Source organism: Hydra viridissima, unplaced genomic scaffold (assembly GCF_058129835.1).
Source record: "Hydra viridissima isolate aposymbiotic clone 2 unplaced genomic scaffold, HvirCarnegie_v1 scaffold_11, whole genome shotgun sequence".
Classification (NCBI taxonomy): domain Eukaryota; kingdom Metazoa; phylum Cnidaria; class Hydrozoa; order Anthoathecata; family Hydridae; genus Hydra; species Hydra viridissima.
The window spans coordinates 5,765,892-5,791,557 of record NW_028324310.1 but is presented as its reverse complement, the minus strand read 5'-3'; the positions used below and the strand labels follow the sequence as shown (position 1 = coordinate 5,791,557).

Here is a 25,666-nt window from a genome sequence, read left to right as displayed (position 1 = left end):
GATTCCACTTCATCATCTGTTGGTAAAAGATCTGTCAACTTACAACCTCCAGAAACAGTAGGGTTCGGATTCTTTAAAGAATGCATCGCCGGAAGAAGATCCACCACAGACTCCATTTGATGGAGGTCAGAGTTCCATCTTGTGGGGCATCTCTGTACTAACTTCGTTCTGGAGTTTTTTAAGGCTTTGGCAGCATTAACTAAAGTCATAGCTTTTTGAGAGGACTGGTTGAAGTGACCTACTAATTTTGTTATTTTGTGGTTGAGAATTGACCATTTTGGACATCTTTTATCATCGACAGCACCACTGACAACTAGATTTAGACGGTGGTCGACACACCAAATTGCACTTTGAACCCCAATTGATTTCCTAACACCTGCTTGGACATTAGCTGCACCGTCGACTGTTATCCAGGTTTTGACTCCAAAATCAAGTTCCAGTTTGTTGATAGATTCATTGAGCTTCTTGGCAATATTGTCGGCAGTATGTTGTTCGGGGAAGTAGGACATTTCTACCAAGAAGAGCTTTAATTGGAACTTTGAATCTATATAGTGGAGTGTAAGGCTCATGAAAGACAAATTGGTGTGATCAGTGGTCCACAAGTCGAATGTAAAGGCCACTCCATCAAGATTTGACTTGTCTGAATTGAAAATGTTTTTTACTTGTTCCTTGATGAATTTAAAAAGGAGAGGAATGTATTTTGTAGATATATTCTTTGCTGTAATGGTTCTGAATTGACCGTTGGTTGCAGTTCTCATCATCCGGGTGAATGCGTCAGTTTCTACAATAGAAAATGGTTGAGTGTCCTCAATCACCCATTTAGTAATGTCAACAACAGTTCTTATTTGATTGATGTCAGTAACTTCCCATTCAGGTTTGGTAGCCTGTTTTCTGCCTTGCAGTGTCTGTGTGTTGGAAGTGCCACAAGTTCCACTTGGTCCAGGCTGTGGCGATACTGGTGTATCTTTTTGTGTTTGTGGACATCTCCTCTTTTTTCCTCTTTCTTGTGTTTGTTCAAAATCTGAGTCTTCAGAGGCAAGCTCATCAAAAATGTCTGGTATTGTTGATTTTTGCTTGTCTTTCCTTTCTAATTGTTTATATAAATTCAAGTGGACTCTTTTCAAATGGTTCCTTAAAGGACTTGTGGTGCTTTTATTGATTAAGTATATTTTGCCACAGGCCTTGCATTTTGCCTTGTTTTCCTCCACATTGTTGTAGAATTCCCAAATATTAGACAGCTTAGGCATCTGAAAAGAAAAAAAAAGTGAAATAAAAAAAAAAAAGAAACGAATCGGATTGAGTTTGCCATATCGGATCGGACGAATATTTCAGATTATTTATTGAATTTAAAATCCACAAAAACGGATCAGATTGTTAATAAGGATTACTTTTCGGATTAAAAATTCGAAAACACGGATCAAATCATATTTTCGATTTACTGACTTTTTATTGAAATATTTGCCTCAATATTTCCTTAATATTTGCCTTAATAAAACGTGATAGTTTTTGATGCATACAAACAGTTTCCGAAAAAGAACTAATTATTTATTAAGTTATTTGAAAATTTTCCTTAATATTCGTCTTAACAATAAATGATATTTTAGAGGCATGCATAAAATTTTCAATAAAAGAACTAATTATTTGCCTTAATTATTGAAATGAGCGTAACAATTTTTCAAACTAGTTTTTATCTCTATTTCTATTTTTATTTCTGTTAATATTTAAGTAGAAGAAATATTACAATATAAATTTTATCGGACCAATCCACTAATTGAAGCAATCCGCAAAGCGAAATAATTCGCAAAGGAATTCGATCCACAAAAAAAAAAAAAAAAAAAACCGCAAAAATTCAGTTTGAAATATTCTTAACTTTTAAATCAAATTAATATAATATTGGCTTATCGTAATAAATGTAGGTGAAGAATAGTAGACTTGATCTGTTGAACGAATTGTTGTATGTTAAGATTTCCAAATAGAACTGATTGAAAATAAAAAAGAAATCCACTATTTATAGGACGCGCACATAATAAAAACGTAATTTTTTTGGACCACACCATTTAATGGTGACGCGAACGGAACGCGATTCGTATAATTCGCTAAACGAATTAAAGTTAAATTGATTTGTAAAAATTTTTCGGATTAATAATCCGAACAGCAAAGAGAATCCGCAAAAAAAAAAATCCGCTAGTGGTTCGTAAAAATTTTTCGGATTGATAATCCGAACAGCGAAGTGAATCCGCAAAAAAAAATTCGCTAGTGGTTCGTAAATTAGTTTTCGGATTATTAATCCGAAAAATTTTTACGAACTGACTATTTTAATCCGCAAAATAAGTCGGATTGGCTTTTTGCGGATTTTACGAACCGAATCGGCGGTGCCTATAAAAAACGAAGTTTTTTCCGTAAAACACAAAGTTTTTACCGTAAAAAGCGAAAAAAAAAAAAGTCCATTGCTATAAACATTCAAAAAATTCCGTTTTTAAGATAAAAACTTCGCTATTAAATCCAATGCTATAAACGAACAAGGGAATCGCCTTTTCAGATAAAAAAAAAAAAGCGTTTTTTCGAAAAAAAACATCAGATCAGGGGCCAATGCTTTAAAAAATTCGAAGTTTTTTTCGAGAAAAAAAATCTTTCGTAAAAACGCAATTTTTCACGTACGAAAAAAAGTTCGTAATCTCGAAGAATTTATCGCTGCTTGTATTTTTTTCGCCCATTGCTATAAAGCATAAAACGTAAACGTCACTGAAATTCACGAACTTTTTTTATCCGTAATATATAGTAGTAATATAATAGTAATTTTTATTGTAACTTTTATTTATTAGGCCTACTTAATGAATTTAATTAGTCATTAAGTATGCTGTGCTGTCTATTCTATTTTTATGAATATTTTTAAATTCTAGTATTTGGTGTTTAAAAAATCTGTGTAAAATTAAAGTAGAAACATGAATTTAATTTTTTCGGATGAAGACTTAGATTTCGAAGTTGCAGAAAATGAGCTTCGCCACCGATTGCCACGAGAGGTTGGTGTTTAAAACATTACTTAAAATTACTATATATATATATATATTTTTAATGATTTTTTATCGAACAAAATCAGAAATCATACTAAATAGGCGCAGAAATTATATTTTTGTTTTGTTTTTCAATATCATTTTAGTTTAATGGTCGCTTTTTTAACGAAGATGTTTCTGACAACGTTTTTCGAGAGCAGTATCGAGTCCCAAGAGCTGTATTAGATTTTTTAGAAACTAGGCTTAAAGATGATTTGCAACATTATACTAAGCGAAATAAAAGCATTTCAGTACTTTTCCAAATAATGGTATTTCTTCATTTTATTGGCACAAATATTTTTTTTCATGTTCTCAGAGACTGTCATGGAATCTTTACCAACACAATTTATAGTATTATACAGTGTAGGAGAAGCTATTTTCAATGTTAGTGTATTAAGTTAATAAAACTATTGGAAGTATATATATATTTACATGAATGTAAAATCTTTATTTAGAAATATGATTGATTACATACTTATATTATGTTAATATATACTATATATTACATACTTATACTATAACATTTGTAAATATATATATATATATATATATATATATATATATATATATATATATATATATATATATATATATATATATATATATATATATATATATATATATATATGTAAATATATATATACTTCCAATAGTTTTATTAACTTAATACACTAACATTGAAAATAGCTTCTCCTACACTGTATAATACTATAAATTGTGTTGGTAAAGATTCCATGACAGTCTCTGAGAACATGAAATATATATATATATATATATATATATATATATATATATATATATATATATATATACATACATACATATATATACATATATATAAAATATAATGTAGCAATACATATTTTTATTTAAATAGTTTGCTAATTAAAACATACTAAGCTTCCCAAGAAGAACCTCTTTGTTTTCTCTTATTTATATTGCTAGTAACATTTTAAGTTCTTTAGACAGCATTTTATTTGTTGTGTATTTGTGTATTATTTTGTTGTGTATTTGTGTATTATATGGCATATTTATCGACTATTTATACTTTTCTTTAGTCAAACACTATGAAAAATTTGTTTAACCAGAATTACTATCGAAAACATTCATAAATAAGTATGGAATTTTAAATTCATACATGCATTGTTAACGAAGCACAACAAGGAACTAAATAATAGATTAAATGCAGTTTTTAAGTAATTAGTTTATTATGAAGTTACCAAAATCCTTTTAAGCTTTATCTATAAAATATCTGCATAAAAACACAAACAAAGAATGTTCAATGATTTTGAAGCGCTAACGTTGTTCCAACAATGGCCGCCAAAAATCACGAAGAAAATATCTAAAATTGAGATCAAAAATCTATCTGAAGTTTTTTTTCGAAAAAACGCATTTTTTATCTGAAAAGGCGATTCCCTTGCTCGTTTATAGCATTGGATTTAATAGCGAAGTTTTTATCTTAAAAACGGAGTTTTTTGAATGTTTATAGCAATGGACTTTTTTTTTCTTCGCTTTTTACGGTAAAAACTTCGTGTTTTACGGAAAAAACTTCGTTTTTTATGTTTATAGCATTGGCCCCAGATTTTTTATCTCTATTTCAGATATTTTCTTCGTCATTTTTGGCGGCCATTGTTGGAACAACGCACAGTGGAAAATAAAGGTGTGTTTCGGACCAAAAATCGATAACTTTTGTTACTAAAAATAGAGATTTGAAACTTTGCACAAATGTAAAGTAGTATATGACGCTTCTTGTGAAATACTCTTTATAAGAATTTTTTGTAATACAATATTAAAAATAAATAAATAAAAATCAAAAACTTCAAAATTGGCAGTTAGTTAATTTACACTTTAACACAATGCTTTACAAATATATGAAAATACCTTAAAACTATTAAAAACTACGAAAAATACATAAAGTGCTTACCTACTAATTATAGAAATATTTAAGACAGTTTCTTAATAACAATTTTTAAATAGTTGTTTTTATGAAATAATGTATAGGTATATTAAGGTGGTACCAGGGTAAAGGTAACTTTTTAACAAGAAATTGAAAACTATTAATAGACTTTAGCTCTTTTCTATTAATGAACAAAAAAAATATATAAAACAGTAGCCAAAAAAAAAAAATTTAGTGATAACGTCATTAATTATGCGCATAATTAGTGTTATTTTACCCCCAAACCTTCTTATTCTTTCATCTAATATAACTAACTCAAAAAGAGTCAAAACTGCTTGAAAATTTGAACATGAATTCTTTAATGTATTTAGAATGTTGTCTATGAAACAGAATTTTTTAAAACATTTTAAATTTTACCAGGTTGACATTCGAACTTTAAGATATAAAATTAAGGGAAGTTTGGGACAAAAGCATGATAAAAATGAGTTTTAAATAAAAAATAACAAAAATTTGCTTCATAGACAACATTCGTAATATGTTCATCTTTAAATCTGCAAAATTTCAGCCCATTATCTATTTTCTATGAAAAGTTATTTTTTCTGAAAAATTGAGATTTAGCGAGATAAAAAGCGTTTCTAAGGTCGTTGTTATGAAGCAAGAACCAAACTGCTCTTTAAAAAAAGGCCAAGTTTGATTAAAATTAAGAAGATTTTTGACTTTTTGCAAAACGCATATTGAAATAGGTAGATTTAAGAATTCAAAACATTAATTTTGGTATTTTTCAAAATTTTATCAAAAATAGCCGTTTTTTACCCTGGTACCACCTTAAAGGTACTATATCATAACTACATAGGGACTTTCAGTTCCTGAAATCAGTTCGTTGACTTTCAAAAGCTGCAGAGTATCTTCATCAAGCTCTTGCACATTTCACGCAAAGAGTTTATTTGGCTCTTTACTTCATCTACAATGGCTTTAGTTTTCTTGGAAGTCTCTTTGCAAAATTCAATGCATATAGGTCGACAAAAACGAACATATGAAGGTGCCGGATTTTGCCAAACAACTGCGCCAGTTACTTTATCAATTAGTTTGATAGGCACCAAAGAACTAGTAAACAAATTTGCATAAGAAATAAGTTCAGATTCCTCTGGAAGTTTCTGCTTGTATTGGCTTTGGCCAGAGGAACCATCACAGCCCCATTTACTATATGAAAGTAAATGCTTGAATTCAATACTGTACAGAGAATCTATGGTCAAAATTCTAGCTACAGTGTGATCCAATAAATCTTGCAGTTCCAGAATTTTCGCATGTGTGTTCGTAATTTCTATTGCAGAAGATGGTGGATAGCAGGTCTGTTTAATTTCTTGAATTTTACAATATGGTGGGAATATGGAACAGTTTCGTTCATTTGTCACCTTCCTCATATACAAATATTGTGCTTTTGTTAAATCTAAATCAATAAACACGCTGAGTGCTTCTTCATCAGTTAGCATATTTTTCTGGCTTGCGTTTTCCATAAAACTCGATGTTAATTTTTTTTTGTCTTTATCAGCAATCCTTAATGATTCCACAAGTTTTGCTTCTGCTTCTTCTCCTATTGAATGCAACGCCTGAAGATATGTATTAAAGATATGCTCGAATCCATATTCCTTAAGTAACATGGAATTTTTTCTTTTTTTGCTGGATTCTGACGAATCTCCATAAGACACGCACGGCCTTCCGCGTTTTTCAAAAGAAGTAGATGGCGTGGAGTCGGTAATTGCCTCTTCTGAGTTAGGTAAAGATACACAATATCCAACCAATCACTGTTCTTAGATAAAAAAGCTTCCTTTTTCCGTGACGCCAGTATCCATCGTTTATTAAAAGACGGAATAATGTGCCTTTAAATACCACTAATGATGAAACACAAGTTGTCCTCAGAAAGTTGATAATTTTCTTTTAAAATTGTTGACAGTGCCTCAACTGTCATTCCTCCATCAATATAGGAAAGCAATAATTTACATTTCAAACACTTAAAAGGTGTCATTTTAACAAGTCACAAAAGTAACTTAAGTAATATTCAATAGTCAAACGAGTCGGTTTAATTTCCACTGTGAGTTTCTTATACTGATATAAATGTTTCAACTCTTTATATATTGGCGGTGTACATTCACCACAAAATGAGTGCAAAAATAAAAGAATGCCATGGTATCAATAAAAAATTGATAATAAATTTAAAAAAATATACCAAGCTATTGTTATAAATGAACAAAATTTGAAACCACGATAAAAAGCGGTTTTCTGTTTTTTTACTTTTATCACTCTTTTCTCGATAATTTCGGAAACCGCACGTTTCTGCAACTCATTCTTATACATGTTTTTAATAAACACCTAGGCTACAATACTACATTAAATGTAAAGCGTGGGGAAGCGTGGGTAACTACCAAAAGTCTCAGTGAACTTGAAGAATATTATTTTTTTTCATTTATTTTATTGTTCAAATAATTACTCCTAAACTGAACCATATAAGTAAAAATGTATAATTTTCTTAAAATCTCCATAACATGAGCTTTTCAAAAATGTATAATACTTTATACTTATTCCTAGAAAGTTTTATAGAAAATTCACTTTTAAAGTGATGAAGCGAACAGGTTTGAAATGAACATCCGCAAAAGTAATAAACAGTAGGGCTTCAAATCTTTTATTTTTACATAAAATTATGTGAAATTCCTGCATTATAGTAATGATTGACTATTAAACTATTAAATAAAATTGAAATATAATGATAGTACCGACATTAGTAAAAAACATTTATGATATGCTGTTGCTCTACAATTTTCCACTGTGCGGCGTTAAAAAAGTTTGCTCGTTAAAAAAGTATTCAAAATGGTACCGTCAACCGGAGTAACTTTAGTCGCCGGGGTGACTTTGTTGACCGGGGTCAATTGTTAATTTTTTTTTAAATTCCTAAAACTTAACAAAGATAACATGTTTTAATTTTCTTAGAGATACCAACAATATATATCGACTATTATATCAACAATTTTGGTATATCAACAGTTTTTGTGAATATAGGACAGTTACTTCGTAGACTACATTGAGTTTATTTTGGCATTTTTTGACACTTCTGATACATTTATTGAACCATTTGAATTCTTAGCCGGTGAAAATGCCGAGGAAATATAAGCGAAAGCGTGGTTCAAGAGCGTATGCAACTTCATACAGTCAAGAAACGTTGTCCAATGCTATAAAAGAATGTTTAACTGGGAGAATAAGCGTGAGAAAGGCTAGTCGACAGTTCGGAATATACGCTTCCCATTTGCTTCAACCGCTGGACGTTGCTGTTTTCCGTCCGCTAAAGATAGAAACGCGCATCAAAGAATCAATACCAAAAAATGTGGAATATTTCCCTTCGATAAAGAAATGGTCATGAAGCGTTTGCCACAGGTTAACAAAGACATTGGAAGAGGTACCGGTAGTACTGTTAAGGAAGTATTCAATGAAGATATAGGTCTATTAGTGAAACATTGTGGACAGGATGGGAAAACAAATCGCACCAGAGGGAAAAAGATCACACCTGGCAAAGCGATAACACCGCAAGATCTGGTGAATAACACAACTCCTGCCACATCAAAGAATAACAATAAAACCAAGAATAACAGTAATACCAAGAATAACAAGAAAAGGGCAAGAGTTGAACAAGTGTCATCATCCTCAGATGCCGATAATGACCTACTAGAAAATGACTTTTGCACAATAACAGGGAGCTAGTTGCAAAATATTTTGTCCATTTAAATGTTCTTTTCATGTTTCTCTAAGTGTTTAAGGACTGATGATTTTTTAAAACTCCAAAAAGTGACCAATGTTACCCCATAGCAGGGGTATTATTGATCAAACATGATAAAAACCTGGGGTAACATTGGTCACTTTTCGGCGTTTAAGAATAAGTATTTGTAATAAAAAAATTAAAAAAATAAATATAGAGGCCTATAGCCAAGACCTATAATGTTATTACCACAAGAGAAAACTGTAAAAAATTAATAAGATTCAGAGATGTTTAAGAAAAACTCCCAAAACTGACCAAAGTTACCCTGGCTAACGATACTCTTTAATTTGTGCAACCCTCAAATCCACAACAGAATATGCTTTGAAATTTTGATTAAGGCATTGGGAGGCATTCTTTTTTTATTTTTGAGCAAAAGCTCTCAAAGAGAGTTTCAATTATTTTTTCCAAATTTTTTTTCCCTGTAATTTTCTAATTCTACAAAGTTATACAATTTTCATGACATTTTCTTTTTCATTTGACCTCCTCATAGTATCAAAGCTTTTAAACTCCTAAATAAATTATATTTCATGAAAAAATAGAACATAGATACTCACTTCTAAAAGAATTATACTATACTAATTATAGTAATATATACAAAATCAAATATTTTTAAATTCTCATATTATAGTTCAGAAATATTAACATTTCACCATGAGCTCCTGTTAAGCTATATCTCTTTGCAGTATATACATTTCCACCTATACTAAAAAGTCTTTCACTCTCCACAGAAGACAATGGGCAGCTTAAATACTTTAAAGCAAGCTTTGCTAATAGTCGCATTTTGGTTTTCTGTGATTTCCACCACAACAAAAGATTGTTTTCTTTGTCAATAAAGTCTTCATTTGAGTAGTGTTGAATTTTGTTTAATAAAGTTTCATTTGAAATTAAAGTTTGTGGTTGACCGATTTATTTAGAATTAAATCCTACAAGTTCTTCGAAGCAATTGTCAAAACCCATTTCTACTATATCTTTCTATTCATTTAGTACTGTACCATTATTTTTATATTCTGAGTCAATATTTTCAATGTCACAAGCTGCAGACGGATCATTTTCAGTAACTGATGTTTTTTATATTTTCATGGGTTTTAATAAGTTGAATGGTTATGTTCTCAGTACTTGTTTTAGCAGCTGAAAAGGTGCTTTCATTTTTGAACATTTATAATTTGAATCTGGGATCAAGAAATATTGACAAGATGATGTTATAGTTATCAGTATATTGTTTGAAACTATTCTCCATTGAATTAGTTGTCATCAATTAAAGCTTTATTAATGAAATGTTTCAAAAACTGTATCTGTGGTATAATATCTGAGACAATAGAATTTCTTTCACTCAAGCGAACTCTTGTTTTGTGGAAATCTTTTAGCAAAACACAAAACTGTCCAATAATCATCCATTTGTTTGCATTTAATAAAGGAAGCTTACCATTTTCAAGTGCATACATGGTTAGAGGTTTCCTTTGTTTATAAATTAGTTCTAACATATGACAGGTACTATTCCACCTTGTTAGAACATTTTGAATAAGTTTGTGCTTAGGAACATTATTTGCTTCTTGAAGAGCTTTAAGTTTAGGGCAGGCTTGGGAAGAATGGCTGAAATGCCCAACAATTGAATAGCAGTTTGCAATGACATTCTTGACAACTGTTTGTTCAAAATTACACTCATTAATTACTAGTTACAGTGTGTGTAAAAACAAGGCGTACTATCATATGGGCTATCTTTAATAGCCTTAACAGTATTTGCACCAGTATCTCCAGCTATTAAATGAATTTTTGAAGGTGATATTTTAAATACAGGATAATATCTTCAATCAACTCAGCAATATTTGCTGCTGTATGCCTCTCAGGAAATAGAGCTATTCTAAGTACAAGTTTTCTGATTAAATGTATTGCCTAAACAATGACCTGTCAGGCTCGTGAAGCTTTCATTTGAACTACTGGTCCATATATCAGTAGTAAAGCTTATAAATTCAGCAACTGAGTAAACATGGACAGCCATTTTTAATATAGTGTACACTAATTTTTATTATTTTACATACCCTAATGAAACAATGCAACTTTTTTAACGTCTAATTTCATTCCCTAACGAACGCTTCTTTGACCATACTGCGCAAGCGTCACGCATGCGCAGAACTATTTATTAACTTTTTTAACGACTAACTTTTTTAACGCAACACCGGCTTCACTTTTTGTCCAATAAAATCCCGCAAGTTAGACATCTAGTATATATAATATATCATTGCTTAAAAACCGTTTAAAAATTACAAATTAAAATCACGGTAGAACGAGTTCTGACGTTACTAAAACGAAACTAAGCAAAAAGACGTCAAAGGTTTTGCCTGTTGGAAAAGTTGTTTACGAATACTAGTTGCCCGCTCACTGAAATCTTCGTTTATATACATGTTTTCCTTCCACGACTTCTTTTTCTTGTATTTTTCGAGAATGTTTTCACGATCTTTAAAATTTAGAAACTTGACAATAATAGCTCGCTTTCTACGCTTACCTTCTTTGTGTTCTTTTTTTCCAGCACGATGCGCTCTTTCAATTTGTATACCTTCTTTAATATCCAGTTTTTCTTTCAGTAGATTCTTAATCAATTCTTCGCTTTTCTCCCATGTTTCGCCTTCGGTTTCCTCAATACCTTCAAATCGCAAGTTGTTTCTTCTACTTCTGTCTTCTAACTCAGCAATTTTATTCTTTAGTGCTTCATTTTCTTCGTTTAGATGTTTTTGATCTATTTGACTTAGTGCACTTTTTTTAGTATTGTTTAACGTTTCCTTTATTGTTTCGTATTGTTCACTAACAAATTCGATAGTTTTTTTTGTCTCATTAAGTTCACGTTTTAATTCTTTGTTTTCATCTTTTATAATAATCAGTTAGCTTTCTAACTTTTCTATACGATCATTAAAGATTTTAAATATCGTATTTTCATGAATTTCTAATAAATCCTTTACTTGAATTAAGGAGAATTTGTTTGAGAATATTATAAAACTACCTGCAGTTGACAAAATTCTTCCTGAAAACCTAAGCCATCCAACCTCAGGTTCTTGACATATTGATTTAGCTAAGTCTATTTTTTTCATATTTGTCCAGCGAGGCCAATTAAAATCTGTAGATTTTCTAGAGAAAATTATTGATAACACATTTTCACTCATAGCATTCCCTAACCAAGTTAGTGGTACGTAATCTGTATTGTTTTCTTCATCGAATGCAACAATTGCATACAACAGTTATACAGTGCAGAAATTACACAGTAAGTTACTCTGCTACAAAATGTAAACGAAAGTAGAAAAAATCCATACTCCGCAATCTCCTTTATATAGGAATAAAATATTACTAAATTGCACTTTTGGATTTACAGAAAAACGTTCAATGGTCTTAAAAAACCATTCATGATTCTAAGAATATATGCCACAAGGAAGTAAGACAATAATGAAAACACTCACGTCAACTTTATAATATTATATGCATTTCCTTGTGGCGTTACTTTTCATAAACGTAAATATTAATGAATTCTTTAAAGTATTTATTGTTCAAATTGCATGTAAAACTTTGTAAAATTTTCAACTTTTTACTAAAGAAAGAAAAAGAGAAAAATTTATGTATAAAAAATAAAAATAGTTATAAGAACTTTTTATATAGAGTTTCATAAAAAGTATAAAACGAGAAAACGATTATAACTTTAATTTATACGTTATATTGTAAAAACTTTTTTGCCCAAGGTAAGTTGCAAATGGCGATAATGGTGTGATTGTATAGATTTTTCCGCATATTACTTTCACCAGATGGGTCCCTAATGGGAAACCCGTAAAAATCCCAGTTTTCTTAGCCCTTATAAACACCACATGCGGCCCATATTACTACTTTTGCTTAATTTTTCAACCGTAAGGGACCCGTCTGGAAACCAGAACACAAACCCTTCTAAATCCCGTTCCCGTAAGCCCAGTTAAAAACCATATGGTACCCGTCTGTCAATGTTCGCTGGGTGCAACAAAGAAAGGCTTTTTAGTTCCTGTTCAAAATCACGACGCTGCAGCATTGATTCCAATTACACATCAGTCGATACTTCCTGCTTCTATTGTCTGGAGTGATATGTGGGGAACATATAATGATTTGCAAGCTCCTGCATATTTTTATGGCACCGTTAACCACACCCTCAACTTTGTAGATCCGCAGAGAGGTGTGACAACAAATCACGTGGAAGCTATGTGGTGTGGAGCTAAAGCAAAATTCAAATCAATAATGGGGCGAACTAATTGCAAAATGGTAGCTGATTATTTATCTGAATTAATGTGGATGCAGAGATTTTTCGAACATTAATTTTTTCACTTTTGGGATCAAGTTGTAATAGCATATCCTGTTTGACTACTACCGTAATTAAGTTTCTGTATGCATTAAACGTAATACATGCCTAAGATTGTGTAAATCAAAAACGGGTATTTTCATAGCCACAAAAAAATATTAAGAACATTTTTTGCAAAGAACGTTAAGGAACCCTTTTTTATTACTCTATGAAAGTTTGTTTTTCCAATAAAATTTTTTTCTTTAAAAAAACAAAAAAAAAAATTCTATCAAAAAAATAATCGCAAATTTCTATTGCAAAACTAAAATTCATTAGAAGGAATCGCATTTTCGCAAGAGCGAAAATGCGATTCCTTCTAATGAATTTTAAACAAAGAATAAAAAATAAAAAATAAAAAACAAAAACAAAAAATAGTAATATTTAAGACGCAGTATACTAACTTTTCTAAAAAAACTAACAAGAATCTTCCGAAATACTTGAACTTTAGAATAAGTGGCCAAAAGCTGCCTTTGTCTAGTTACATAACTTATCTTGGTGTTGTGATAGATGAGAAACTTTCATTTAAAACACATATAAATAACCTTACTCTCAAATTAAACCGTGCCAACGGCATGTTAGCAAAAATTCGACACTACGTTAATTTTGAAACATTACTATCTATATATCACTCAATTTTTGGTTCACATTTACAATATGCATGCCAAGTTTGGGGACAATCTAAAACCGTCCGTCTGTCTAAAATCGTTTCGCTTCAAAATAGAGCAATACGAATAATTCATTTCTGTCCGAGAGTCTTCCCTACTGACATCCTGTATCTTACATCCAAAGTTCTTCGTTTCTATGATTTAATCCAGTTTCTAAATTGTTCATTTGTCTGGGATCAACAACACGGTCTCCTTCCTTCCATATTTCGTAACTACTTTAACAGTAGGACAACGTGTGGGCATAACCTAAGATCAGTCACTTTTAACAACTTAACCATCCCACAAAAACAGACAACTAAACATGGAATAAATTCCATTACATATCAGAGTATCCTTTCTTGGAACACCCTTCCGTACACCCTAAAAACAGATTTTATCGTTAGATCCAAGAATCTGTTCTTAAAGTCACTCCATCATTTTTATCTAAAAAGTTACGCTTAACTTTATTCTTAACCTCTATAACTTTTTTCTTTATGTTTATGTACATTTTATAATTTCTTATTTGTGTATATGCGTATATATGTATGTATATGTGAATACATTATAATAACTATTTGACCTATATTTTAATTCTTTTAAAAGTCTGTTTTATAAGTGTTACTTATAAATTTTTGTAAAGTTCTATTTTTACTATGTGACTAGTTTATTTCTTATGTTTTTCTCTTATCTTTTCTTTATATTATTTAGGTCATTGCGTTTTATTAGTGAATTACTATTTGCAATGACCTGTGTTTTTTTGTAACATCCTTAACACGAAATATATATATTGATATTGATATTGAAGAGCAACTTGTTTTATAACTCGATTGTCTGCCTGACAGCCACTATTAATTCAAAAACATTTACTCTTAATAAAAACCAGGCTGGCAATGTTTTGCGGTTGAAAACAATGTCAACCGTAAAGTTAGTGAATTCAAAATGGTGAATATTAGCGATTTGTTGTATATTTTTATACTTTCAACTTCAGATTAGAGCACTCTCCATTGATTTTGAAACATGTTTTTATACGATTATTAATCAACATAAAGTTCTCTATCAGAATCAATCATAAAATTATGGAGGGGAGGGGGAGGGGGAGAGAGAAAGTGTAGTAGCGACAATATACGTTATTTAATAAACACGTTTTTTTATTTGATGGTTATGTATTCAATGGATGTACAGATAAATTTAAACACATGAGCTGGTAAATTTTCAAAATATCAAGATGGTACCCATAACCCAGCAAAAGGTAGTAGTATCATTTATTTACACATTTTCACCTCAAATAAATCTTTTTGATTTTTTAATATTAGAACATAAAACTACTCAATTCCATTTAAACTTAAAAGCAGAAACACTAATTAAATTTATATTCATTTATCATTTAAAAAATGTAAAATATCTCTCATGCATTATATATAAATATTTTATAAGTGCTTTCAATGTTTGTTTTCACATTTTGATGAATAATATCATCAGTAACTCAATGCGTTATCATATATCCCTACAACATGATTGAACTTGCACTATGTTTAAACACTCCAGTCATATTCTTAAGATCAAGTTTGGCATTAGTTTTTTGCCAATTTTTCATCTCAATCAGATTTGTTTTTTTTCATAATTTTGTCAGTAAATATAAACTTATCAGGGTTTATTTCAGGGTTTTTATTCATATTTTCTTGAATTTTATAGTTTTTTTTAAAAAAACTTTTTAATAAACTATAGTAGAAATCTTCTTAACTATTTCATCTATTTTAATTATAGTTAAAATCAATATTGTGGCATGCTTTTTGGTTTTTTTTCTTGAAATCTAAATTTATTTTTTCTTTTAAAGAACTCTTACCTCTTCAAGAAAATGTAAATGCATTTGGTTTCTATCAATAATCAACATATTACAATTAGTAATTGAGTTTAAGCAGTAACTTCAAAAAATATGCATATATTCTAATCTAAAAGTTGAAAATAAATCTACATATTAAATTTTGAGTGATATGTATATTAAATTTTGAGTGATATATATATTAAATTTTGAGTGATATATATATTAAATTTTGAGTGATATATATATTAAATTTTGAGTGATATATATATTAAATTTTGAGTGATATATATATATATATATATATATATATATATATATATATATATATATATATATATATATATATATATATATATATATATATATATATATATATATATATATATATATATATATATATATATATATATATATACATTGTAGTTCTCAGATTTAAGTCTTGTGAAATACAGTTGTTTTTTTTTCTTTAATGTGATTTTTAGATTGTAAAAAAATTCTTATTACAGATTATTTTTTTACAGTTTCAATAACTATATGTGTAAAGAAGGGCATTTTCCAATTTAGTCATAACTTAGTCAATAAGTCAAGAAAAGAAATACATCTAAAAGATTTTAATTTTATTGATGTTGTTTTAAGTAGATAATGCTGCTGTTGCATCAGAAAAATATCAGGATTTGCAGTGACTCTAGAAAAAACTCTTTGAGGGTACTAATATAAACATAGCAGTGTAATTATGTAAAAATTCAAAGTCTTAGATCCATCCTAAATATAATTGATTTTTAAGATTTTGATGAAAAACTCCTATAATATTTAAATTTTATCTTAGATATATGTTCATTTAACACAAGCTTCATGGTTATTGAGATGATTTATGAAAGAATAGTTAAAGTTTGCCATCCAAATTTATATTTTTGGTATTGGTCGTTAATCAAACATTTATTACTTCGTAAATTTAAAAAAATCATATTTTCTTGTTTGTTTACATGTCCTTCATGTTGTGACAATAAAATGCCTGATAAATAATCATACAAGGCTGTATACTTTTTATGTTTACAAAAGTGTGATTAAGAACATTTATGTTTGCTGGAGTCCACCAACTCATGAAAAGTGACTTGAAGTTTAATAAGGTTTCTTAAAAAGTATGTGGCTACTGTTAAAAACTGCTCCAGAAAGTGACACATTTGTTTCATTTCCTGTGTTGTTAAGTTTTTACTTTATCCAGATAAAACCAATCAACCAAAACTGTGAATGTTTCATTTACAAGATTGGAAAACTGAAACATAATGAAAATCATTATTTAGATGACAAAGTAAAAGAAACAAAATACATGCTTGCAATCAAGCTAAAAAGTACATACCCATAAAGCAAACTGAAACACAATCCTCAAGTATCTAACTATCATAATTCACTGTTATCATAAAAGATAAGCTTCAAATGAATCAATTGAAGCTAAAGAAATTTCCAATAAACAAGGATCATCTAATGGTGCTAAAGGGGTAGCTACGTAACTGGAGACATTGTTATCAGTTACTTTAATGCTAGAACTCTTTTGTTTAGAATAGATTGTGGAATTTCCTATGGTTATTATCAATATATATTATCATACTATTACAAAAATACATAATGTGTGTAGTATTTATAAAAATATTGATTTATAAATTTTACTTTTCAGGAATAAGGTTTTAAAAAAATATGTTAAAAGGAAAAGCAAATTGAAAAGTAAGATGAAACTCTAGAGTGCTTTACATAAAAATCTCTAAAATAAAATATTTCTTTCAGATGAAGTTTTTAACAAAATTTTTGCATAGTTGGTTTAACATGTCTATATTAATTGTCCCAAAAAGTTTTTTTTTTTTTAGCAGAAATTAGGAATAGCAGTAGAAACTAAACCAGATTTTTACAGAATGTAAATTCCTCAAATTCTCTAAGTTCTTTGTTTTTGTTGCAATATTTTAAAGCTATTTTCCACTTTGCCTTCTGAACTTATCTTTCTTCCTTCTTTATACTCATTTGATTGTGTGATTTGGCAATCTAATACTTTTTAAATCATACCTGAAAGCAAGTTTCTGTTCTTTAAATTCCTTGATGTGGGCATTAGTGACTTTATCTAGCACTTCTGGTATTCTGTCAGTTTGTCATCACTCTTTTTCCTATTACTAATCTTTGATATTTTAATCTTTGTATATATATGCAATAAAGTAGCTGAAATAATCCTTTAAACAAATGAAGTTATAAACTTTACACCACACTTATAATAGAGTTTTCCTAATTTTTTATGATTTTTGATAAATGATAGATTCTGTAAAAGGAAATCCCCTTAAATATGTTATTATTTTTTTGGAAAGCTGTATATAAATAATTGGCATCATATATTCTTGGTAAAAATTTCTTAAAAACCACTTTAAAAGTTCATATTAAAGAGAGAAAAAATGCTCAATTTCATAAATTTAAGTTAGAAAGTAAAAGAGTACTTATAATTTATTTTGAATTTACCTACTGTGCATCTTAAAGCTGAGATTTGATATATTAAAAATATAATTATTGTATATAAATACAATTTATATAGTATAAGTGAATAATATTATACTTATGAAAAAATCATAATATTAAAGATAGTTCAAGTAAATCAATCACTTGTTTGATAAAATGAACTTCAAATTGACTTTTTCAGCACATTTCCACCGTACATCTTGCATGACTTTAATTGCTCATTTAGGAAAAATGTTACTTCTTTGCCTTTGAATTGCTGTATTATCCTTGTTCCAATGTTTCTTAAAAACCTTATGTACTTTTTTGTGCTTCTTTAAACTCTTGTCCAATTTTTCATAATCATCTTTTTCACGTTCACTAAACCAAATGTCAAACCAAGCTCCAAAATCATTTCATAAGTTTCATTAAACAGTTCATGTTTTCCTGGGAATAGCTCAAAAGCATGTAAGGCATATATTGTTCTAGAGTTCCACCTCATATTACTTACATTAGGTAATGTTTTAAAAGTAATTAAGGGAAATATATCATGTTCTTGATAATATTGGTATGCATTTCCCAAACGATATAAAAACTGCATATTGTTGCACCATTTAATGCTAAGTGAACTTTGCGGCTTTGATTTTTTAATACAACAACTTGTGTTCCTTGCTTGTTAATTTTCTTACCATCAAAGTGCAAAGGTCGAATTTTATTATTTTTTTTAAAGTTTCTTCAAAGTACTGCTGCATTTTTTGTAATTCTCTTACAGATGCCTTATGTATTGCAGTTTGAGTTGGTGTAGGGATATCAATGTCATGGTATGATAACTGCTTGCAAACTCTTGATCATTCAGAGTAACTTAAATTAACCTGTTTTACAAGTTGAAGTGCAATTTTTGTGATGGAATATTGTTTTGTTTTTCTTACTTTAAAAAAAAGGCTCAATACTGTCAACAGTATAATCATAGTCACTAGTAGCATTGTTAGAAGTTTCTGAAGATGTTGATATATTGAATAAAAATGTAGATGCTACATTTTTGCTCAATGATCTACTGCTTAGTGCATTTTCTGTAACAACCTCTGATGGATGCACTCTTGTATTGTTACATAACCAACTTCTCCTTGTGATTTAATCTAGATTTCATAAGATTGTTTATTTTCATTTGCCAACCAGATGCCATCTGTTTTGGTAATATCAAACACTTTTTCAAATTTAACCACATTAATTATGATATTTCAAAAAGTTATCATATTTACTAATTAATGTTTTAATCTTCTCCACTATTGACTTTACTTTTGTTAATGGAAAATTTAACTTTTCCCATAATATTTTCAATTCATTAGCTATCATTTTAAATATGCCATTTCTAGATTTTTCATTTTGAGCAAGAAATTGAAACCTTCTGATAAAAGTCATTTCTTTGGGCATTCTTGTTAATTCATCCAGTGGATTATTAACTGCTGCTAATATTTTCTTTTCTGTTATACTTTTTTGGTATGATGTCAAGTTTTTTCCTCCAAAAGCCAGAAATCTCTTCATTATCTATGTGACATTTTCAATAAATATTTCTAAATATTACACATATATGTAATCTTGAATATTACTTTAGAGTAAGCCAAATAATTTACTTTTCAATTGATTGGTAGAAAAATATATTCAGATAATTTATCAGGTATGTCAGTACTAATTGATATATGTGACAATATATTTAAATTTTTGTGTGAATTTTTTTGTTTTACACTGTAAAAAAAATACTAATGTAATTTAACATAAACAAAATAAGTTAAACAAGATAAGTTTCTTTAACAGCACTTCTATTGAAATATTTCTGTGGCCTGAGGGTGCTTTTTGTCAAGGCAAAGTAAGTAAAAAAGTGATATATATATATATATATATATATATATATATATATATATATATATATATATATATATATATATATATATATATATATATATATATATATATATATATATATATATACAGTACTGTGAATAAGTTTTAGTCCCCTTATTAAAACTCGTGTTTTTTAACAGATTTTGAATAATAGCTTCTGATTATTTTTTTATATAAAATAATGTCTAATTTCAAACAATACTAAACACTATTTTAACAAACAAAAGCAATATTTATCAAAATTTTACATAGATTTTTGTATTTAGATATCTAACGTGTTTATTTTTATTGTATGCTGATCTAAACCCAATTCGTATCAGCTCATTTGTTTTTAGAGTGCTCTTGCATTTTTGTTTATTTATTGCTGTGAAGGCTTCATATTAGATGATAGTACAGTTTACAAAGATATTTCATAGATACTGTGTGTTTAACATTATTTTTTGTTTTTTTAAGAACGAAACTTCTTCTGATTTATGTTTTTTTTTTTTTTTTCTTTTGTATTATTATTTTTATTGTTATTTGAGTAATAAAATGGGTAAAATTTCACTACTGGAATGTAAAAAAATTATCATGCTTCATGAAGAAGGTTATTCTCAATGACAAACTGTCCAAAAAACAAAATATTCAAGGACAGCCATTAGAGAAAAACACAGGATCTCTTGAGGATAAAATTCGAAGTGGAAGACCTCCAAAGCTTACAAAACATGACATAAAGTATTTTAAAAATGTGCCTCTGCGATATCAGAAAAAAACCTCCAGTGAACTAGCCCAAGACATTGCGACTGGGACAAATGTTTCCTCATCTTGCATTCAACAACACTTGCTAAAAGCTGGGTTAAGAGGGTGTGTTGCAGTTCAAAAGCCTTTACTGCGTTTCAGCAATAAAGAAAAAAGGCTTAAATATGCAAAATAACAAAATAATTGGACGCAAGGAATGTTAAACCGTGTACAATACAGAGATGAATCAAAATTTGAATTGTTTGGTAGCAGAAGACGACAGTATGTAAGAAGAAGGGCAGGAGAGGCTTATTGCCCTGATTTTCTACATCCAAGCATGGGGGAGGTTCTGTTTTAGTTTGGGGTTGTATTTCATCATCTGGAGTAAGTGATTTAATCAGAATTGATGGCAAACTGACAAGAGAACAGTATAAAGAAATTTTAAGACATCATGCAATACCATCTGGAATGAGACTAATTGGTAATAGTTTCATTCTACAGCAAGACAATGATCCCAAACATTGTTCCCGAGTGGCCAAAAAATATTTACAGGACATGTGTGAGGAGGGAGTTCTCGAAGTAATGAACTGGCTGTCTCAATGTCCAGATTTGAACATTATTGAACATGTTTGGGATTATTTGGATAAAAAAAAGACTGAATATAAGCCCAAAAATGTCAAAGAATGTTTTCTAATATTTAAAAGAGAGTGGGCCAATATTCCACAAAATTTCATTACAAATTTATATGAATCAATTCCCAGGCGATTCGCTTCTGTGATCAACGCAAAAGGCGGACATACAAAGTATTAATTGTTCTTTCTTTTTGTATCATATTTTATCAAATTATTTCTAGATATTTTTGTTTTGTTTTGTCTATAAACCTGATTTTTTTTTACTTCGTAAGTCCTTTATATTTTTACAATAAAATCAAAAATAATTATAAACTTATGGTGGGCTAAAACTTATTCACAGTACTGTGTGTATATATATATATATATATATATATATATATATATATATATATATATATATATATATATATGATACTATTTTAATTTAATATGTTTTTTATACTGTTTTTTTTTTTTTTTATATATAAAAGTAGCAAATAAAACCTTGATGTGTATTATATAAAGTTGCCCTAGAATGTCCATTCCTCGAACTAAACGCAAAGTAACTATTGATTCTGGTAGGAGGATAACTGGAGGTGAAGCACTTGATTCTTCTAAAAAGAAAAGTGTTTTTGAGCGACTTGGTGGTAGTGGTTCCGCTCCAAAATCTGTAGTAAGTTGTTTAAAATATGACTAAATATTAATAAAGAACAATGTTATACTTGAAATGTTATATTTGAAAAATCCGAGTTTATTATATATATATATATATATATATATATATATATATATATATATATATATATATATATATATATATATATATATATATATATATATATATATATATATATATATATATGTGTGTGTGTGTGTGTGTATGTATGTATGTATGTATGTATGTATGTATGTATGTATGTATGTATGTATGTATGTATGTATGTATGTATGTATGTATGTATGTATGTATGTATGTATGTATGTATGTATGTATGTATGTATGTATGTATGTATGTATGTATGTATGTATGTATGTATGTATGTATGTATGTATGTATGTATGTATGTATGTATGTATGTATGTATGTATGTATGTATGTATAATTCAGAAAATCATTAAGAAAGTCTTAATTTAGCTGATTTGACACAGAATAACTCAGGATTATTGTGTCAAATCAGCTAAATAAAGATTCTCTTAATACCATGCCCTCTTAGATTTTAATAATTTTTACTCCAAGCTTCGCTTCAATTTTTGGTGTTTAGTTTCAGAAATATCATCACTCTGTACCAATCTCTTTCTTGGCTTTTTTTCCTCTGCACCTTTCATTTTTTTTTTTTTTTGCAATTAGCTTTAGCTCATAATATTTTCTTTATAGTGATGAAAGTATGTACTCAACTATTTTTTAGGGTATAGTATTTAAATGTAATGACCAAAGCTGTACAAAATCAAAGCTTCTATATAAAATTCAATTTTGAAATGATGTACTGTGGTGTGACCTAAGAAAGTCCTAATTTAAGAAATGATAATTTTCGTATACATAAAATAAACGTTTAGAGAAAAAAATTTAGTTTTTTTATCTAACTAGATATCTAGTTAAAATAACAAAGTTATTTTCCGCAAATGTTTCTTTTATATAAATTTCGTCATTTCTTAAATTTGGACTTTTTTAAAGAATAGGACTTTGGTAGGTCACACCACAGTAACAATGTAAAGTTTTTTGATGTTTTGTTCAAAAAGAATTATATTTTGAAATGCCTAAAAAATATCATTCTGGAATTTTTTAGAAGATTATATCTAACAAACTCCATAATGCAAAAAAACTGCAAGGTTTTTTTTTTTTTTAAATTTTTGGTTTATTTGCTTTGAAATTTTTATAAAAAGAACCCCAAAAAATAACTAAAATTGATTTTAATGATGAAACAAAAAATGTTTTTATTTTTTTATTTTTTCTTTGCATTTTTTCTTCAAAAATCTTTAGGATTCCATTAATTAAGTACATTTCTAGTATATAAACTTGTGTGCATCTTTTTTCAAAGAATTTGTGGATTTATTTTGTACAAACTTTATAATGTTTGATAGCTGAAGGGTTGTCTATTTACAAATTTTTAAAGAAAATTTTTACTTCTTCAACCTCTAACATTAGTCCTCTTAAAATGCATACAATGAAGTCACTCAAAGTTTTCTCTCAGTAAAAAGAAATTATTATTTCAACAATCAGTAAAATTAGAAATTGTAAAGAATTGAGATATAGATCATGTTTAGTTAAGATAATGAAATGGATAATCAACTTAAGGAAATGAAATATATATACATATTAGAAAAATCGAATAAAAGATCTTAAGATCCAACTGCAATCAGAAATTTCAACTATTAACTATGGGTCTCCTACTAATCCACTTTTAGTGGATTAGTAGGAGACCCATAGTTAATAGTTGAAATTTCTGATTGCAGTTGGGTAATAATCCTAAAATCCTTATTTCAATTTAGTTGGGTAATAATCCTAAAGTCCTTATTTCAATTTTTTCACTTCATTTAATTTTATCAATCTCTAATATTGTTATGATGCTGATCAATTAGTGATATTTTATAAGTAGTTTACCTTGTAAAGATAAGTTATTTATAAAGATTTAGCCATGGGTAAGAATATCATTCATAGCTGTATTTTTAATTCAACCAAAATATCTGACCATTAAACCTAATTTGCTGTAACTTAACTCTTAGCTTACTGTATGTACCAGCACTTCATTAATGTTTCCTTTTTTTCATTATAGTAACCAGTTGATGCTTTTTAAAACACAATGTTAAGTAATGTGTTATGGTACTCAGTTAAGGATGCAAAAAAGTTTTATGAATCTGCTACCCAAAAAAAGCTTAGCCATTCCATCTACCCCCACCTATCTACGCGACCGTTTTTTATTAAATTTTTTGTTAACTTTAATTGTTGTAAAAAATGATATAAAATGTCCATTCGTGTTTTTTTTCTTTACTTTGTGATAATAGTTTCCGTTTTATTTCGTTTGTTTATTCGTTTTAATTCATCTAATAAATTAGATGAATTAAAATTGAACAAAGGAAATGCTCTTGATAAAACAACAGCATGTGTTATTATAACAGTATTGCATACCGCCTAGCTTTTTTTTTTAGTGTTTAAAGTTAAATGCATAAAGCAAAAGTTTATAAACTATGCATAAAAGATAAAAAAGTTTACTTAAACAGATTACTTAATTTAGAAAATGTCAATATTGTATGTTTAAGGTCTGTTCACTTGTACTACTCCTCCATGCTTCTCTGATCAAACAATAAATGGGTTGTGGCATACTTTCTACAAAAAACAAAAATGATCTAAACTTTTATATTACTAAGGAAGCAAAGACCAAACATTCTGCCAATATTATTTACAAGAAGGAAATAGAAAATTGGTTAAATACTTTAAAAATGCATGATAAAAATCAGTGGCAGAAGCCCAGCTGGGAAGTTTCTACCATATTGTTTACCGTAGAAATTTTCTGAAATTAAATCAACAGAAAATAACCTTTTCCACAAACAATCTGAATACCTGTGTTAGAATTTGGTCAATTACTTTAAGGTCAATTACTTTAAGGTCAATTACTTTAAGGTCATTTACTTCAAACCATGGCCTTCTATAATAACAGGCCTTGACATCACGCAAAAAAGTTGTTTGACTGAAGGCCGATTTATAATACTCCTTTTACATTTTGATTTTTTACTTTAACCGACGTCTGGATTGCGCCTTTTTTTTAGTAATTTATGAAATCCTATTGGTTGATAAGTTATTTAAAGCAACTTTAGGACGTAACAGCTAACTGGATACTGTAATAACTAACAGTTTATATATGTATTAATATTGTCGAATTAATGATAAGTTATTTTACCAGTTTAAAAAATGCCTTTAAAATGTTGTGTACTGCAAGTCGAACTATCACTCAACTGAAAAGAAAATCTCGATTTATAAATTACTGAAGGATTCAGAGGAAAGAAAAAGATGAGTGATGCAATCCCAAGAGCAGATTTTATTGTCTTTGACTACACAGCAGTATGTCGACTGCATTGGCCAGATGATGCACCTTTTGTAACCAAATATGGAAAACAACAACCGTTAAACTCACCATCTATCACAATGGCACCATTTGTAATATTTCATCTTTAACTAAAAAAAGGTTAACATTAATCAAAACAAAATCTGCTTTATTTGAAGTAGTTAGATTTTTAAAGTCTAAAGAAAGTTCTCACCAATCTAATATTCTATATGAGCACCTTAATGCGATGAGATAGGTTAATGTAGGTGAAGTTTTATATACCCCAGATATTATATGTAGGGCATATGAATATTAATAAATATAATAAATCCAATTAGTTGATGATCCACAGTTACAATTACTACTTGAAACTGCCGAACT

General features: G+C 28.8%; 2 protein-coding genes and 1 pseudogene across 2 annotated transcripts in view; 2 read left to right on the top strand and 1 right to left on the bottom strand.

Annotated features, from left to right (window-relative positions):
- Positions 1-25,666, bottom strand: part of LOC145187652 (uncharacterized) — a 171,854-nt gene that overhangs the window by 841 nt on the left and 145,347 nt on the right. Inside the window, exon 2 of the mRNA XM_090067690.1 lies at positions 1,539-2,376. Within this exon, the coding sequence (XP_089923816.1) occupies positions 2,311-2,376 (66 nt within the window). The 3' untranslated portion in view covers positions 1,539-2,310. The remainder of the gene's footprint in view (positions 1-1,538; positions 2,377-25,666) is intronic.
- The window catches only part of LOC145190978 (uncharacterized), a 43,908-nt gene continuing 39,945 nt past the window's right edge, over positions 21,704-25,666 (top strand). The window contains exon 1 of the mRNA XM_090067683.1: positions 21,704-21,920. Coding sequence (XP_089923809.1) covers positions 21,783-21,920 — 138 coding nt within the window. The 5' untranslated portion in view covers positions 21,704-21,782. The remainder of the gene's footprint in view (positions 21,921-25,666) is intronic.
- LOC149881881 (uncharacterized) lies at positions 24,209-25,601 on the top strand (annotated as a pseudogene).